The sequence below is a fragment of the Diabrotica virgifera genome, chromosome 8 (genome assembly GCF_917563875.1).
Source record: "Diabrotica virgifera virgifera chromosome 8, PGI_DIABVI_V3a".
Classification (NCBI taxonomy): domain Eukaryota; kingdom Metazoa; phylum Arthropoda; class Insecta; order Coleoptera; family Chrysomelidae; genus Diabrotica; species Diabrotica virgifera.
The window spans coordinates 6,589,429-6,610,064 of NC_065450.1; the positions used below are offsets into that span (position 1 = coordinate 6,589,429).

A 20,636-nucleotide genomic window follows, 5' to 3' on the forward strand; every position below is an offset into this window, starting at 1 on the left:
GTACCCTACTAAAGTACACCCTACTAAATTAGGTTGAGTAATCGTTTCTGGCTTTTACCACAGGCGTGCGACAAGGGAAAGTGAATGGTTGCCCTTCCCAAATTCTACGCCACTGACTGAACTGCTATTATAGCATGATTTTTAGATTCTACAATACTTTCTATGCAAATAATATACTCTTCATTCGTAACGATAAAGTCATTAGTTTTCGAGATATTTGAGTTAATTTGTTAGTTATTTTGATTAATGTGTTAAGCCCCTTCGTTTTTAGCTTCAAATATCTCGGAAACTAATGGCTTTATCGTAGTATTGGAGTATCCAAAAATTGCACTAAAATAGCAATTCCGCCAGTGGCGTAGAATTTGGGAAGGGTCAACCATTCACATTCCCCCGTCATACGCCTCTGGTAGTAGCCAGAAACGAGTGTTTAACAGAATTTACTAGGGTGTACAGTGCCTACATTTTCTGTCAAGTATGACAGTTTTTAGTAGCTGCAATGAAATGCAAACAACTGAATTTTGCATTGTAGATTTAAAATACGTTTTTAAATTACGTAAATGTAGTATACTTTTTGAAGTAAAAATAATAGGGGAATAAAAGTTTTGATCTCAGAATTATGTAGAGTGGGGGATAAAAATTAAACGTATTAAATGAGACTGAAAGACGTGTGTGGCGCCCTGTATGTAATATATAATTTTTGGTGGAAAATTTAGATTTCTCGTCGCAAAAATCCCCACTTACCAACTTTCTTGTTGTCATCCCGTAACTGTCAGGAAATATTCAAAAGTAAATAAAATAAAAGTTTATTATCAACTTTCGTACCAAGGTAAGTTAGCTTAAATCGACCTATTTTAACTTCAGGAATCTACGGTTAAGCTATGGCCCATTCTTTACCAAACACCCTGTACAATAAAGAAATTAATGAATCTGCAAACCAATTTTTATGTTTTTCTAAAATTAACTCGTTTTCTTGTTATGTTATCGAATACACCTGTTGATATATCCGTTGTCATATCACTTGCTAACGATCGTACAAATATTGACATACCCATGTGTTTGCTTTGTAAAGCCCTTCGGGGATAGCAAACTTATTAGTCTGTAACAGTGCATACTCTTGCTATTATATGGAGATTCTCATATTATCTGGATTTGCTTAAACACTAAAATTATGCCGTTAACGTTGAGTTCTAATAACTTTTTACACTCTCATGTCTAAAGAGCTAGACATATTTTTTTCTACGTCAATAAGCATTAATGGAAAGTGAGAAAATTATCGCTTTAGGGGATTTCTGTACAGATTGGTGCAAAGTTCTAGTTAGGACCAAACAATCCTTTAAGTTTAAGACATGTATTTACTGGGCTATTCTTTATGAGGAGTAGTCGGAGTAGTCTTTTTTTATATGTTGCTGGACAAGAAGCCCCTTCTGGAAAATATGTATTTTGATTTCTAAAAGATAAAAATAAAATAATATTTTCTTCCTTCTAAAATTTGGACAACGTGAATGGTGAATACCTATTATGTTGTCCCCTTAACGTCTGGTCATTGGTCATTGGAGGTAAAGTAAAAAACTCATTCCCAGTAAAAATAGTAAATTATACTAAGATGCCACAAAACAAATAGGTTTAGAACAATATCCGACAGATTCTAATTTGTTTCCTTCTTTACTACTACATGTCAGTTGTCAGTTTATAACGTTTTTTGCCGTTTTCCAACTTTCCACCGCTTCGCGTGGTTGTTCCATAGGACCTCTTCTATGTTTCTTTCTCTCAGCTCATTGTCTGTTTCTTCGCTCCAACTTTTTCTGGTCTACTTCGTTTTCTCCTTCCTTCTAGTTGCCATTTTAGTCCTTTGGTTTTCGTTTATTATCCATTTATTGTATATATCCCAACCAAGTCGTTTTGTTAATAAGTCATTTGTGGTTATTCGTTTGATTCCCATTATTTCTCTAATGCGTTTGTTGGTATTGCTTTCTCTTGTAGGTCTTCCTGCTCCTCTTTTCCAAGAATCCAGACTTCTTTCTTTCGGTGGCCATACATCACAGCTGAATAGAGTGATATTTTCCTGTATAGGCAGTATCTGTTTGTATTGAAAAAAATATTAAAGAAGCAATAATTTTTTCAGATGCTAAAAGTGCTATCCAAAAATTACATAACACCACCTGGGGGACAAACAACCATATTGTAAACCTAACTAAAAGACTCATTATTGAGTCAATGGAAGCAGGATTTAATATAATCTTAGCTTGGATCCCAGGCCATACTGGAGTAAAGGGGAATACAGAGGCTGATAAATTGGCAAATATAGGCAAGACTTTAAATGTTCCTGCAGACATTAAAATAGATAAATTTGACTTTTTGCCTTTTATTAAACAAAAAATTGTAAATGAGTTTAAAGTTGAATGGATAATAGACAAGGCGGAAACGGCGGGTTCGTTGGGAAAAATATTCCCAGGAGATTTTTTTGCATAATCACATTAGTGAGACATCCTAGAATAAGGTTCAAGAAGTCGCCCACGTGAAAAGTGGGCCAATTTTTTGTAACAATTTTTTTTTTAGTCAAATTGCAAAAAATCAATATTTTTGGACCAATCTAATTTTTTTTAGGTTTTTTGGAACATTCTGGACAAAAAAGGTCTCCTATAATTTTTCTCTAAAGTTGATCTTTTTCGAGTTATAAGCAATTTAAAATTTGAAAAACGCGAAAATGGCCATTTTTAAGACTTAATAACTCGGTTAAAAATTATTATTATGAAAGTCAGAAAGTGACTAAATCAAAGTTTAAAGTCGCCGCTACATGATTATGAAAAAATCTGTGTCGTTAATTTACTACTAAGCTGTTATTTTTAATTAATAACATTGAGCGGTTAGATCGTATTGACGCTGCTGTAAATGTGAGTGCGAGTAAGATGCACAATTGGACTGCTGGAATGGCTTCTCTCTCGCACTCAGAATTTACAGCGGCCGCACACGTGCATGGCGCTTATTCTTATTACTTAAAAATAACAGCTTAGTAATAAAATAATGACAAAAATTTCTTCAGGATCTTGTAGGGGGGGCTTTAAACTTTGATTTAGTCATATATTGACTTTCATGATAGTAAATTTTAACCGAGTTATTAAGCCTTGAAAATCGCCATTTTTCGTTTTTTTCAATTTTAAATTGCTTATAACTCGAAAACGATCAACTTTAGAGAAAAATTATAAGAGACCTTTTTTGTCCAGAATGGTCCAAAAAATTAAAAAAAAAATTTCGGGCCAAAAATATTAATTCTTACAATTTGATTAAAAAAAAATTGTTAAAAAAAATTGGCCCACTTTTCACGTGGGCGACTTCTTGAACCTTATTCTGGGATATCTCACGAATGTGATTATGCAAAAAAATCTCATGGGAATATTTTTCCCTTCGAACCCGCCGTTTTCGCCTTGTCTATAAAGCAGTTTAAAACTAAAGGGAAATGGTATCAACAATGCCAAAGTGATTTTTCTATAAACCCTTGGTTCCACAAATTCACATTTGTGGATCGAAGGCACTTGACATCAATTATTAGAATGCGAACGGGCCATTGTCACACACCAGACCATTTGTTTAAAATTAATTGTAGGGATACTCCTTTTTGTGAATGTGGACAAATAGGAAGTATAACTCATATGTTACTTGAATGCCCAATTAACAAAACAAATCAATTTGACCTGTATCAGGAACTTGTTAATATAGGAAGTCCAACCCCCATTTCAATACAAAATCTCCTACATAATATTAATGACCAAACCTTAAGAAAGATCAATCAATTTTTAACAATATTTCAAATTAAAATATAAAATAAAAATAGTTATTTGAAAATCATATCACAATGAATTTAAAGAAGGGAATATGGAAAATCCAGACCCTTTGAAAAGAGGATTCCCTTCCAGTTAGTCTAAATACGTGGACTGGCCAAGTATCTAAGAGGTGGAGGCCATGAAACTACAAGAAGAAGAAGAGTGATACTTTTCACTATAGTCTCATATGCGAGTATTATCCTCTTTTTATTTTCTTTGCGATGAACTGGTTCCATAAAATACTGTTTAATATTGTGATAGCTCTTCTACCTGCAGTATTTCTTCATGTTATAATTTTGTCTAATGTTTCATCGTGCGAAATGTTGATACCTAGATATTTGTAGTCGTAGAAGTGCTTTATCGTAGTTGTCGTCTAATATGAGACCTTTTTGTTAGCCATCAATGCACAAGTATTCGGTTTTCTTTTTATTGATTTCTACCCCTTCTATTTCTATTGTTTTCTACATGTTTGTTTCCATCTTTTTAAGTATTTTCGGACTATATTTTAAATAAAATGGAGGACAAGCATCATCATGCTAAAATTCCTTTGATGTTACAAATCATAGTTCTTTATTTGTGTCCCTGTTTTTATTTTTGTTATTTCGTGCTTTCCATTTATTTGCACTATCTTAGTCAAATCACCAATAACTTTGTTTTTTTTTTCATGTAGTTATGCCAAGCCCGTTATTGAAGCATTCTCTAGTGACTCGATATATAAGGACTTGAAGATCTTTGATACTTTCAGCCATGATCGCTGTGTCATCTGCATACAGAATAAGCCAAATAAAAACGGAACATATGCAGTTAATACAGTGTATCGGAACTACGTTTGAAATAGTCGATCAATATAAAAGTTTGACACACATAAATCATAGCAACTCCCTGTCTTCTTTTAGGCTAAGGCTACGGCCAACAAGCGACAATTTACGGCGCCATAAGAGCAGTAAAATGAAGCGCGAAAATTGGTCCCGGGGTGAGTGTAGTGGATGGCCAGACTGAGCTGTAAAATATCGCGAAGCAAGCAATAACGAACGGGTCCATCTTCAGCGTCGTGTCGCAAACAAATGGACCTATGTCCAAATTTGTAGCTCATGTAGCTACAACCACGACCAAAACACGATATTTACATCTCGCGACACGCCGTAATTTACATCTCCGTCTGGCCATGTTTTTTACTGCAGTTACTGCCACTTCATTTTACTGCTGTTGCAGTAGGCCGTAAAAAGCATGACCAGATGGGGATGTAAATTACGGCGTGTCGCGAGATGTAAATACAGTGTTTCGGTCGTTGTTGTGGTTAGATGAGCTACAAATTTGGACTCAGATCCTTCTTACCAGGACCCATTTTCGCGCTTCATTTTACTGCTCTTATGGCGCCGTAAATTGTCGCTTGTCTGGTCGTAGCCTTAGCCTAAAAGGAGACAGGTAGTTGAGTTGCTATGATTTATGTTTGTCAAACTTTTATATTGGTAGACTATTTCAAACGTAGTTCCGATACACTGTATTAACTGCTTATGTTCCGTTTTTATTTGGCTTATTCTGTATATGATGTTGTTAATAGTTTCTCGTTCAACCAGAACTCCACATTTCCCTTCCAAGGCTTCGTTAAATATTATTTCCGAGTAAACGTGAAACAAAGTTGGGGATAACGCACAACCTTGTCTGACACCTCTCTAAATGACAATTTTGTCTGCTTCTTTGCCTTCTAGCATCTAAAAAGAACAGAATAAAAGCTTCTTGATTGTAATATAGATGTTGTAGAAGCCTCAGAATTTTATCCTATTCCAATCATTTCTAGATATTGAAACAGCCTATTGTGCTAGACCCTATCAAACGCCTTTTCAAAATGAGTTAGTAAAAACAGTTAGTATATACATAGTTTACTTTTCTTTTCACTCATTTTTTAAATGTTTGTATAATGTTTAACCTATTCCAGCTGACTACTTATTTTATAATATTATACCTATTTGAATTTTATATAATACCTACTGGAATTTTTTCTAGTTCTTCTTTTTGCATCACATTTGTTTTTATTTAAATAATCATATATTGTTATATGGAATTTCATGTATTTTTGTTGTTTACAGATGCACTACGTGTTTATGGAAATCGACTGTCTGACTACGAAAAGACTGAGATAGAAAAATATTCAAAAATCTGGTACCTGGGACTAACTGCGTGTAAGATACATGGAGAACATGGAGGTAGCCAAAATGGAGGATTCGACGATGATAGTGGAAGTTATAATAAAGTAAGTAAATTGATCAATACATAATATATAAGTTAAAAATAGATCTGTACAATATTTTTCTTCCTTTTCAAAGAAAGGAGTTGTCATACCTATTAGGTAAGATACGAGACAAAGTTGAAAAAGATAAAGAAGGGAAGGGAAGAAGATATTTAAAAAATCTCGCACTGTTTTAAATAGTCCAGTAAATTCTACCTTTAAATCAGCCACGCCACTGCCACATCTTCTTACCAAGGATTTTCCTTAACCATATTTGTCTACAAGTCGGTATAATCAACAAAGCAAAGCTTTCCCTTTGAACAAATCGAAAGATATGTGGGAAAACATGGGGTATGAAACCCAAGGAGATTTACTGGCTAAATGTACGTATGATGTACTAGTATGGTGGTCAAAATGCCAACAAAAGACCACCAAACAGAAGCTGAATAAGTTTCAACGAGAAGGATGTTTAATAACAGGAACGATGTCGCCTACCCCAACCTCGTCCAAGGAGGCAATGCTTGACCTCCCTACATTACGGACGAAGGTAGGAACATACAGAAGGCGGATAAGACGCCAGGAAGCATAGCAAGAGGATACATTGATCAAATCTGGATATATAATTAAAAATCGCATACAGTGGAAATAGACCCAGATGCAATTTCGAAAATCCGTTTAATCTTTCCAAGAAGGAACGAATGGGAGTCAAATAAAACAAATCTCATAAAGGCAGATCAATGCTGGCATATAGACGGCTTTAAAACCGATGAAACAAAGACTAAGCCTTAGAGAAAGCCTAAGTGATCACTCTAGTATCTTTTAAGTGAAAATTGATGCTGTAGAGATATGCCTGCAGGAACTATAAAAAGGAACTGCAGCAGCAAATCTATAAAAAATTTTGATTGGCTCTAATTTAGTTTAAAACGGTCTTCAGAATCTAATTTATACCTGATAAAGTATCAAAGTAGGTTTACTGTGGTGCCTAATATACTGTATTTGAAGGAATCGGAGACGTGGACCTAGTTACCAGAGGAGGGGCAAATAAAACATTTATAGGCTCAGAAACTTTCATTGGCAGAGCAAGAAACACAGCCAAAAGAACAATATTGAACTGGATGGAACGGATGAAACGTAACCACTGGTATGAAAAACAGGGTCTCAAATTTTCGAAGGTCTCCTAAGAGGACATTGTCACCTCACATATATGAGCAATGAAACAAAGCATGCTCACTGTCATGAGCAATGAAAAGGGGCAGTTTTTCCCTATCCAGTCTAGGGTTGGGCCACAGTAGACCACTTAGGTCTAATGGAAGGATAGTTAAGCACCCGGTCATATTGAACCCAACCTAACCTTACCTAATGTACAAGTCTGTAGTATTACTCAATAATTTATCTTCTTGTTTATACATGAACCATACACATAGTTGAAAGAAACAGATGTTAAAACGAGAAAAATTAAAGAAGCGGCTCTAATTATGTTAAATGAGACCATTTGTGTCGCAAATTTCTCGGCAGAATGTAGTAGGATGTGTTTACCCATATAAGAGGAAGTTAATAGAAAGAATATACCACGATTAGTAAGCCAATGACATATCGAGGATACATCACTTATATTTTAAAATAACATACATATAAAATCATAGTTTGGTGTTAACTTTGAGAGTAAACTAAATGCAAAACCAAATACTTCCTGCTTTTTTCCTCGTGATTTACTATGGGTTCACTAACACGAGAATTTTACTGTCATCATTGCATGTGGCCTTCTTTTTAAAGACAAATCACGTGATATGATTGTTCAGACGGATATTGTTAAGTTAAAGTTGATTTCATATAATCGAATGATTAAATCTAACGTCAAATAAAGTCGTCCCATGAACGCAACTCATAAATATTGGCAATATTTATTGTCATTGAATTGTTGTTATGAATGAGTCACATAGAATTAAATTAGAAGAATTATTTACCAAGCAACAAAAACAAAAATTTGCTTAAAGTATTAATGTTTTATATTTTGATATCTAACGATTTCCGAAGTGAAAATCGAAATGTCAAATAAACTTAATTTCAAACTAAAATTGTGGTTTATTCCAATTTAAAATAGTAAATGTTTTTTTTTGTAATGTCCAACGAAGAATTTCTGTTCAATATTTAAGCCTCTACTTCTTAGTTTTGAATATAGAGATGTAATGGATTTATTATCTAGTTTATAATAATTTTTTGATTTATTTTAACTCGTAATTTTATTTCAGGTTTTGCACGATCACATCGGCTACCGTTATGAAATTCTCGAAGTGATCGGTAAAGGCAGCTTCGGGCAAGTCATAAGGGCGCTGGACCACATGACTAACAAGCACGTCGCTATCAAAATAATACGGAACAAGAAGAGATTCCATCATCAAGCTTTGGTAGAGGTGAGGATACTGGATCATCTTAGAAAAAAGGATAAAGAATGCAATCACAATGTTATCCATATGTTGGAGTATTTTTATTTTAGAAACCACCTGTGTATCAGCTTCGAATTGCTCAGGTAAGGTTTGTTTTATTCATAGGCCTCGTTAGGATCTTTCGTTCCAAGCCTTTATCAGATATTTATTTTAGACATACAATTTCAAATATGCTCTAAGATTTAGCCACTTCGTGAATCTTGCCCTTATTGCTTTTGGTATTTTATTTGAAAACTAAGGAAGAAGGAAAATTAAACCAAATTCCAAAGTTGGCACCAAAGTCCCAACTGAAATTATTTACCCTTACTGTCTTGCCTATTTAAGTACTGTTCTTTGGCACCTTATTTTTTTATATTCTTTAATAACCGAGGAGATGTGACTACGGACGGTCAGACGGACGTGGATTATTCAACATTTTCACCATTTTTTTAATGATGTAGAATGGGTAAAAACAAAATTCAACAAATAAGCCAAAGTAAGCAACAGCTAATAGTAGGGGAGGAAAGTGTGGTAAATTTGCAGTTACTCGAGCATTATGGGGACCTATTGGGTTGTTAAGATTAGGTCCTAAAACCAAAAAAGTTACGTAAAGTTTTCGATTTAAGTGGGGACTTTGCATTATTTAATTTAGTTTTCCATTTTCAACAATTGTTTTTTCTAATTATAGCGCAATCTATCTAGAATTCGAAAAAATGTCTCGAATAAACATTACTTATTTTTACTTAAGGAATCCAAATCTGCAATAAAAAATGGGGGCTCCTATTTAAGATTCTAAAGTAACCCCCAACCCTACCCTAGTGGAGGGTCGTGTTTGGTGTCATTGGATAGACTTTTCAAAAATATTGAATACGTGTATTTTGCAGTTTTTCGATCTGATGTTCATTTCGCGAAATATCGTGGGGTTTATATTTTAAATTTTAAATTTACTCTCACTCCTCTCCGTGGGGGGTCATGTTTGGTAACATTCGATAGATTTTTGAAAAATATTGAAAACACGTATTTTCTAGTTTTTCGATCTGACGTTTCTTTCTTGAAATATTCGCTTTTTTCTTGTGAAACTTTGTGACAACCATTTCCTTACACCCCACTCAAACTTTCAGATTTTTGAAATATACGCTGTTCTGCATGCACTTAACTTACTTTATCTTAGTCTGACGATTTCGAGTTTTTCTAAGGATAGATTTTTTTTCGGACCCCTATTAACGAACCCCCCTGTATTAAGATCAAATATATGGTAGGGGTACATTTATAGGGCACAAGGTTTCTCGCCATGTGATTCTCTGAAGCGCTCAAGTAACTGCAAAAATCACCGCGGCTCCCGTACCATAATGATTGCAGTGATTGGACTGGGCTTTCTAAATAGTTCACTATCCCTTCTAAACTCCCAAATTCACTGCTCACTTCTATTGATCGATCACGATGGTATTTCCATTGTTAGAGCCCCATCTTCAGCATCCATAACATCAAATTTCGATTTTGAATAATAATTGTACAAGTACGTTTTTCCAAACTACACTATACAACTTCAGCTACTAACTTCACTCAATACTGTTCTCGAGGAAGCATTTACCGTGACGTGAGATTGTTTGTAATGTGAAAGTTTAAATTCAGCATTTTTTAGGCATATTTCAAATACCTAATATTTGTTTCTAAAACTCAAAATCGAAAAAGATTATGCAATTAATTTTAAATACAGCGACCAGTCAATGGAAGTGATAAATTGTATTGAACTCATGAGAATAATAAAAAATGGCAAAAATAGTGCAACGTTTATGCGGATATTTAACAACTTTAAAGATACTGATTTTATTTGCTGAAAAATATGGCATACGAAAGCTGCTCTCTTCACATTAAAACGCGTTTTGATTTATTTTTATCGGTAGGACACTCTCTTAAAAGATATCGAATTTTTAGTGACAAGTTGATACACATTTTATTTAAGAAATTGATTTTGCGTGAGTAACTGACATTCAAATTCGCGGGTCGCTTCAATCGTTGTTTCTTAAAGAACCGTTCATTCTACGCAAAAAGCGCTAATAAACCAAGAGGAAAATAAAATTCCTGTAGCTGTCTGTATACCATAAATCAAAAAAATACGAGATCCTTTGTAGAATGTATATTTAAAGTCCCCTAAATAAGGTTTCCATTACATCACAGGACGTTTTCGGATTAAAAATAAGTATAACCTACTTAGTTAAGAAAAAATGATGGATAATTGATACTGTTTTTATTTTAAATATCAACATAAACTTTAAATTCTGTTGCTGAAGTAACAATATAACAGTTTCTAACGTTGCATTGACAGTTTGTCTTTGATATCTCTCTAAGGTCCTTTTGTATTCAGTTGCCATTCGATATGTGAGGTTTCAATCCTTCAATTCCAACCACGTGAGTCCTGTGTTGCCATGGGTAATATCCAGGAATATTTGCAACATCACTAAATATTATTAAAAATATGTAGTATATCATAACAATTTTCAGCATTTAAGGGCATGGGCGCAAATATTTTCCGGCTATCCCTACTTTTTCTGTCTTTACACGGCAAATACGTGTAGTAAAATTCTCGTTGGTATGGATATGTAAAAATTACTTGACAAATGTCATCATTAACTTTAAAGAGATGGCTACATTTTCTTATAGTTTTTCAACCCTGTAACTTATTAATATAAACATTACAGAAGTTTTCAGGTACTTTCGGCTCCCGGTAAGAACGTAATCTTGCATTCTGCGTTTAAAGTTTTCAAAAATACCTATTAGTTTTCTCAGGATTCGAAAAATATTACTCCCATTTAAATAGCATTAGAGCCGAAACTACGTACCCATCCCCTTAAAGGGTTTTTACCTAAAACTTTTTGATGGCTCAGGTATGCTGCCGTCCTCAATTAAAACGCGGTATCTGCAAAAATATTGAAAATCCAGTTTTTGCTAATTATGTGGTTTTTTTGTGGCCTATTTATGCTTCTGCAATATCTGAAATCCGTATCATTTTATTTACTACCAAAATAAACAAATTGCAATATGCTGTATGTGCTAAATTTAAATAGTTGCTTAATTAAAATGCCGTATCTACAGAGTACTCAACTAAAAAGCGGTATGTGCAAGCGAGTATCATGTACTTGCCGCGTTTTAATTGAGCACAGCGCATTTACCGCGTTTTAACTTAATTATATTATCATTTTTTAAACATTACGATAATTTAATTTTGAACATTTATGACCTGTAGGTATTTTGCGTATATAATAAACAATTACATATATGCTATTTATTTTTCTTTTTTGGCAACTATTCTTGCTTGTAAAATATTCTATTTCTAAATAAAATGCAGATACGGCACTATTTCTGATCCAGTAATATGTCCGCTGCTCAATTAAAACGCAGTATATGACTTTTTATTTACAGCTTTGATAAAAACATGATTTTTTTTTAAGAATATATTTTTAAATAATGTTTAACTATCATTAGAACATGTTTTGCGTTAAAAAGTTGTCAAAACATATACAGTCCCGAGAAAAAACTTTGAGAGCCGATTTCTCGGTTCTGAGTTGGCTGCACATACCACGTTTTATTTGAGGGCGGCAGTATGCACATTATTGTAAGTAGGACCTCTTGCATTTTTTAAACTTAGTCAACATTTTCAATCATTTTTTCTTAACTAATTAGGTAATAGATGAAGTTAGATGAAGTTAGTTTTCAATCCTAATAGCAAAATTAATAATATTGAAAATATTAAAAATATTACTAAAAAATTTTTAAATTGAAAACTTATTGGTACATTTCCCTGGTGACACCTCCAAAGCTTCTACAATTTGCAAGCCAAATGGATGCTGCAGTGAAGACAAAGGGAAGGAATTCTACACTATGCAATTCACATCCCCCGTCTGCAGCTCGGTAAAGTTCCAACGGAAAATGCACCTGGTTATTCTACGGAGTAATACGACTATAAAATAAAAATGTATACCATTCTTATTCAGTTGCAATGCGAAGGCAAAACAATCTTACTTTTCAATTAGAATACGGAGCGCAGTCCAGTCCTCTGAATCGCGATTTTCGGCTCTTATTGGAGCCTCGTCGGAAAGAACGTAGGCACTGTTCTCCATACCCTAATTGACTAGCGTCGAGAGTTTTTCCCACCCATTGCAACCGAAGTGAAGGTATTAGGTGACTAGCGTCATCTGGCAATTGAAAGATGAAGTTAGTTTTCAATCCTAATAGCAAAATTAATAATATTGAAAATATTAAAAATATTACTAAAAGATTTTTAAATTGAAAACTTATTGGTACATTTCCCTGGTGACACCTCCAAGGCTTCTACAATTTGCAAGCCAAATGGATGCTGCAGTGAAGGCAAAGGGAAGGAATTCTACACTATGCAATTCACATCCCCCGTCTGCAGCTCGGTAAAGTTCCAACGGAAAATGCACCTGGTTACTCTACGAAGTAATACGACTATAAAATAAAAATGTATACCATTTTTATTCAGTTGCAATGCGAATAAAAATGGTATACATTTTTATTTTAATTAGGTTATACTTATTTTAGGGCTTTTATTAACACTGATGATGGATTTTTTAATCCGAAAACGTTCTGTGATTTAATGTAACCCTTATTTCGGCAATTTTAAATATACCTTTTACAAAAAAATGATTTCGTATTTTTCGCTAAAAAACATTTTTGTTCAACAATATCTCTGCTACATTTCTTGTTTAAAACATTTTTCTACGGCGGCGTACGAATTCTTGGTAAATCGATATTTTCCGTTTTACCCCCTACGAAGTGTCGAAGTAGGTGGTTTTGTGGGAAAGACCGGGAGTAAGAGCTTGTTCGTCTCATTTTTAGAGATCAAATCTTTGACGACTGGACTAAACCGTAATAATTAATATTCTGGACCAGAACATTTCAAATTCTCCACGTATTTAAGATTGATATGTTTTAAATATTCTTCTATAGTTGCACCTGTCCAAAAATAAAAATTTAACTGATGCAATTAGCTGTACAGAATAATTTCAAGTAATTGAACACCATTAAAACAACTTTTTATGGCACGCATCGCGTTATGTCGTATTGCTACTGCATACGTTTGTGGAGTAGAAGAAGAAAGAAGTGGTCGCAATTTCTCTAGGAACGACAGAGATTACGGTCAATTATATATATTTTAAGTGGAATTAAGAAAACAGTTTATAAAAATAGTAATTATTTCCCAAGAACTTTAAGGAGATTATCGCTTAGTGTATTGATGATATATCTTGAAATTGTTAGAAGTAATAATAGTTTAATAAGGAAAAGTTTTAATACCAGTACCAGTTATTTCAGTTTCACCGTAATTAATCTGATTTAGAATGATTTCTAAACATAGCTTGAAACTATGTAATAAATAACTGACGCTTTGGTATAGTTCGGCGTTATTCACGTAAATGTCAACATACAATTAAATCCAAATCAAGTGGCGGAACGTTCTAAGAAATTGTGTGTGATAATAATGGTAATGGTAATGAAAATATTGTAATATGTAATGGTAATAGTCATAGCGATTCGCTGTGTGCTGAACGGAGAATAACTAACCAGAGATAGATGCGCTGAACGTACCCCAAAGCTTCCGAACTCCATCGATTTGGCGAGCTGAGCGAAATCCATGTGCGTTGAACGTAGCCATCATTATCTTTCTTTCCATCCAGCGTGCTGAGCCAGATACCTCCGTTCTTATACATTTATTTCGCGTTGAGACATAAATGTGATTCTTAACTAATTCCTTCGATCATCGGTTATTGTTCGTACATCAAATACCGTCATCGAACCTGAGGTTTACCAAAGCCCTATGTGTAGAATATAATTGTGACCCTGTGGTAATTGTCACACTGTGATAACATCGGATAGTAAATTCACTCAGAGACAAGATTCGTTTTTGTTACGACATTTATTTTGAACCAAACATACAAAAGAAAAGATAATTATCGTTAATTACGTATTAATTTCGTTATTTAAAAATAATTATTTTCTACATATTGGGCTTTCGTAAACTTAAAGCCCGTTATAATAACCGACGATTGAGAGAATTAATTATAAGTCGCATTTATTTTTTAAGGCGAAATAAATGCTACTATAATGATGGCTACGTTCAACGCACATAGCCTTTGACTAGGATCGGGATTCGTCGATTTCGCTCAGCTCGCTAAATAGACGGGGTTAGGGAGCTTTCGGGATACGTTCAGCGCACATTCCTGCTTAGTTATTCTTCGCTCAACACAAAGAGAAAATATATTTTCAAAGACTATCTATTACTATATTTCAAAGACTATCTTCGTTCAAAGACCGCGATTAAACACCATAAAAAAGGGCAGGGAAGACGTAGAATCGCAGCATTTTATACCAAAAGAGAGGTTGTGGTTCTTGAAGAAGGCTTCATCCGGTTGAAGGTAGATCTAACTTTTCGAATGCGCGCTCTTATCTTGGGTTTTGGTCCATTCATCATTTATTATGGTGTCGATGTAGTTGCAGTGCGTCACTCTTTCTACAGGGGTTTCTTTTACCTAGAGTTAAGCTTCTGTTATCTTTTTCTTGTTAATTATCATAATCTTTGTCGTCTTGTTATGTATAATGTAAATTGAGTCCATATTGTTGACTGTATTATGTGATTTTGTTTATAAGGACTTATAGACCTTGTAAGTTGTCCGCAAATACTATGGTGTCATCTGCATATCTTATGTTGTTTAGCCAACACCCGTTTAGTAGAATACCTTTTCAGTTTCTTGCAATGCTTCCATAAATATTCTTTCAAAGTAGATATTGAAGATTATTTTTTCTTTAAGTGCTATCTCCGCGACTGAGGTCGGCAATCATCATAACTATTCGGATTTTAGAGACGGCTGCTCTGAAAAGTTCATTTGATGTACATCCGTACCATTCTCTCAGGTTGCGCAGCCACGATATTCTGCGTCTGCCTACGACTTGATTGCAGATTAGAGGAGACAAAATACAGATACGATACACTCCATGGCACGATTTTCACATATTCGGTGACAATGACAAGATTGACAATGTTTGATAGCATGCGAGTTGTTAAAGCAGGCATCTTGCCAAACCAATGGCGTTGCGCGCTAGCTTTCTTTCACTTTATCTCTGATACCTCGCATTTTTAACAGTTGGCAACCCTAATTTGCGGCCATTTTTACACAGACAACCGTATATTATCGCATTAGAAAAAAAATTAGCTTTAATTTGACATGAAAAACATTCATCTACGTCATGAACGAAATTTTGTTACAAAAATGAATTACCTACTATTATTTCAATTAAAACTATGTACAGTGGAACCCCGATAAGTCGGCCTCCAATAACCCGGAAGTCCGGCTAACCCGGACCGACTTTCATCAGACAAAACAAACATTTTTCACTTTGACTGAGTTTTTTACCAAGAAATAGACAATACTGTATAGATCTGTAGGTATTCTTGTTCTCATGATCATTTTTCAGTGCGTCATTAATTATGACGTCATATACTGTATTGGGTGTGTCGAGACTTATTTCATGTAATTATTGACGAATCTGACAGATGCCACAATCGTACTTAGCCATAGGTGAAAAGCTTGTGGAATTAAACTAATTAGTAATTTAGTAGATTTGATTTTTACACAATATGTTAACATGTAGGTATTTTTTATAAAGGGGAATAAAATTAAAAAGTAAACAATATTGTTAATTAAATTTATAAATATGGAAACATTAAAAAATGACACAAAACTGTCCATAAACTGTGTTTTTATCTTCTTCTCTAGGTGCTGTCTCCGCTTCAAAAGTTAGCAATCATCAGAGAGATCTTTATTTCTGAAACAGCGGCTCTAAATAATTCATTGTTATTACATCCAAACCAGTTCCTAAGGTTCTTCAGCCATGAGTTACGTCTCCTTACTATGGATCTTTTTCTTGCATAATGACCTGGAGTATTAGATATACATCTCTCATCACATGTCCCATATATCTCAGTTTTCTTCTTATTTGTTAGTTCTCGTTCCTTATGCGTAAGTCTCATTACCTCCACGTTGGCTATTCTATCTACTCATGAGATATTTAGCACTCTTCGGTACAAATCGAATGTCTCTAGTCTCCTCACGCCAATGACTAACTTTTAACGAACTAAATTCTAAACCAAAACACAAAATAATGCACAAAGACGTTGTGAAACACCAGTGAAGTCGAATTCGAAATTTCAAAATGACAGGTACACAAAATACTGACCTGAATAATAACCGTCACTTGACTCTTTGACACTTCTAAAAAATGGCCAAAATGGACGAAGTTTTTGTCAAATGTTCGTAATACGTGTATTTGATTGGCTAGAAAAAACGCGCATTCTAAATATCAACGAATCAAAGGTAGGTTAGGAATAGACATCTTATGTATATAACCATTGTAATGCTGCATTATTTTTGTGTTTAATCACGGAGCTACCGCTTTTTCCGTCTCATCTAACTTAATGCATTAGAGAGAAATCGAAAAACTGTGACGCACTGAAAAATGATCATGAGAACAAGAATACGTAATTGTGCATATATGTAGGTACTTCATATGTTTTTGCAATTATAATGTGAATTTGTTTATTATTTATATGTATTTATTAATTTTTACCATATTCTCCGTGAGCGGCGGTGGGTAACGGCATAAACGCTGGCCTCATACGCCAGTAGACGTGGGTTCGATCCCTGCCAAAGACAAACCATTTTCATTTCCAATAATGACACGAGCCATCTCACCGTGCCTCGGAGAGTATGTTAAGCCGTCGGTCCCCCTGGGCTAGTGTACATCGACACTAGTTACTTACTTGAAACAGGGTTAAAGATGTAATTGGCGCTGGAACTATCCGAAAGGATCTCCCGGCAAAAATGCCATACGATATTATTATTATACCATATTCTCCGGCTAACCCGGATTTTCGATAACCCAGATCGGCCGTGGTCCCGATTAATCCGACTTATCGAGGTTCCACTGTACATATTTGCGCCCACTTTTTGACAAGCAAGTTGTTATCAATGTATTCTTTTATTCTTAAATTTATTATAAAAACGCGATTTTAATTAACTAACTTATGAACTTATTAATTCTGCAGTGGGATCTCGTACTATAGTTCTTCCACGCTAGTTTTTCCCATGCATGAAATTATTCACGAATTATTTTTTATACTAGGTCTCTTTTTAACTCACAGAAACTAGTATCGCAAAATTAAGCCGCTTTTCCATAGAAATCACAATAAGAATTTTGACGTTTATAATTTTCAATGACAGTGACAGTTTATTGGTTTATTTACATTTATTGTTTATTTGGGTTTACAAATCAATACAGTTTTATTTATTTATCAGTAAAGTTTATTTGGTTTTAGATTTATAAAAAATAAATATAATATTTCAGTTAAAAATAAAGAAGAGTTGCAATACTGACTTTTGGGTCCCCAAACAAAGACGAGTATTAGTAATAAATTAAAAATATTAATAATTTATTTATGTAATTTACTCGATAGTTTTGTATTTCCCAACCTTAGGTAATATTAAATCTTCTTAACAGTAGGTTTGTTCTAGCAAACAGTCAAACTAGTCAGAAACCGTCAGCAAACAGTTGGTCAGTGTCAGTGAGAGAGCATAATACAGTCACCAGTGCTATCCCCTCTACTCGCGCTGGTCGACTATTCGCTGATGGTTTCAAACCGTTTGAAACTGATGCTAGAATAAACCTATTATTAACTTTTTTGTTGTGCCTTTTTTTATTTATTTCATGACATGACACTTCATATTTGTTTATATTCTTTACTATAAGTATCTGTTCTATTATATTTACTGTTTTTATTATTTACTTTAGTATAAAAAGATCCTCTACTATAAAAATAACGTGTGATCCAAAATTATTGTCACCGTAGGTGGCTCTGAACGACAGAGATACAGTGCATGTCTATTCTTAATTCAGATATACTTTCCAGTTTACGTCAACTTTGCAGTGTCCGTCAACTTAACAAGAAAAGTTAGGTTATGTAGAGATGGTGGTGGATATATATACAGCATCTTGTTTGATTTTATTTATTATTGTTACTAATAATTTTGTTAATTCTTTTTATTTTTGATTAAAGTTCTGTGTAAAGGTTTTGACTGAATTTTTATGTTTTATAATGTTAATCAAAATTAATTGATAAACCAATGATATAAATTCAGATTAAAACAAGACATACGTAATTTTTTGCACGGCTGGCTTTGATCCCAATAATTGTGGATCGCTCGTTATAAATTTCACTTAATTTTATCACGACTTGGAATAATCGAGGTATGTGACAACTTTTTTAGTTGTTATTGTAGACATATACAAAGAAACCTATCGGCTTCTCCCAAGAGTTCGGAGCCGTTTTTTAATAATTAAACAATGCAGTACAAAAACGGTTGCACTGCAAATCTTAAATGATTATAGCTTAATTCTTGTTCTCTATTTCTTAAGTTTTTATTTATTTACATTGAATATTAATTTGTTTTGTTGTATAATCCACGTTTACAATAATTATGTGATCTATTTGATTTAAAATGGATTCAGGATTTTTTTATACTTTGGCAACTATGTCAACTTAGATCTCTGGCGTAGATAATGACGTGCAACGGTAAGTAAATTAGACGGACTGTACGTCATACGTCTTTGGTTTGTATCATGGGTATGCTTCTTTTCATGAGCATTTTTCAGTGCGTCGCAAATGATAGAAAAAAAAAGGTAAGTCCGTGATAATATACATTTTAGTGACATGACATTTTATTTAAATCTGACAGTTGTCACATTTTATTTGAAATTTGGCATAAAATCAAATCAATTGTGTTTATTGCATTTATAAAATGGTATTTTCTTTGATTTGTATTCGCGGTGTGCAAGTACTTGGAAAGGGAAACGAGAAACGACCCTGCGCGAGTCGCGGAGAAATATTGCAACTATCTTAAATAATTCATATTGTCAATTGAAATTGTCAAATTGACGTATATTTCATACCTTCTGTCAATGAAGCAGAAAAATTATATATTGCTCCACAATATTAATATGATACGCAATTATTATATAAAGGTAAATTTAATTAATTGTATTTTGCTTGCAGTACTGCATTTTAATAACTAATTTTATTTACTACATACAATTGTTGATGTTTTCATAACATAACCTGAATCTTATTTTTTCTTCTTATTATTTTTTTGGACTATGGCCTTGTTAATTATCCAGTAACCAGGACTAATATAATTGGCCAATATAATTAAAAGTGCGAATAATAGTACAGAGCGTAGAAATAGGGATCGCTTTGCCGAACTTGCACGGTCCCAATAGTCTTATAAATTGAACAGATTATATTCGTAGATATATTATATAATCGGTAACTATTTATTTTTCGATTATAGCGCCATCTATTGACAACTAGAATAAATGTTATAAATGTCACCGACAAAATGTAATCACCGACGTGCGTTTTTTTCTGTCACATGCAATTTAATGCGTTAGAAAGAAATCGAAAAACTGTGACGCACTGAAAAATCCTCATGAGAAAAAGCATATATACCAATAACGTACGACGTAGATATATTAATATTATGTGAAACATGACAGAAGCTCGAAACAAATGACTGTGAATGAAAAGTCCTATACTACACATCGATGTATAGGGTTATTCACTATATTTTGATACCCTGTAAATTGCTTTATTTACAGAGTTAAAAAAAATGTAAAAAACAAAAGTTATTTGATTTTTAAGGTATGATTTTTTGACATATATATCATACAAGTAACGTCTTCCATCCGGGCGTGATGACGTAATCGACTATTTTTTTAAATGAGAATAGGGATCGTGTTCTAGCTCATTTGAAAGGTTAAGCAATCCTCTATTTAGTAATATAAACACAAAGATAATTATTTATTCAGGGTGTCCAAAAAAATTTTTAATTAAATTAATTGACACAAAAAGAAGAAAGTATGTAATTTATTTAATTCAAAATATCTTCTACTGCTGTTAGAAAACAGAAATAAAAGTTTATTGCACAAATAAACATTGCTTTCTGCTTAAATTCAATGTTCAAACTGTCAAGAGGCAGATGGGTGGCAGCTTGAACATTGAAATTTAAGTGAAAAATAATGTTTATTTGTTCAATAAACATT

General features: G+C 33.6%; 1 protein-coding gene across 1 annotated transcript in view; it reads left to right on the forward strand.

The window, feature by feature from the left end:
• The window catches only part of LOC114336260 (dual specificity tyrosine-phosphorylation-regulated kinase 2), a 633,699-nt gene that overhangs the window by 494,645 nt on the left and 118,418 nt on the right, over nt 1-20,636 (forward strand). Inside the window, exons 5-6 of the mRNA XM_050658156.1 lie at nt 5,906-6,069; nt 8,295-8,572. Of these exons, the coding sequence (XP_050514113.1) occupies nt 5,906-6,069; nt 8,295-8,572 (442 nt within the window). The remainder of the gene's footprint in view (nt 1-5,905; nt 6,070-8,294; nt 8,573-20,636) is intronic.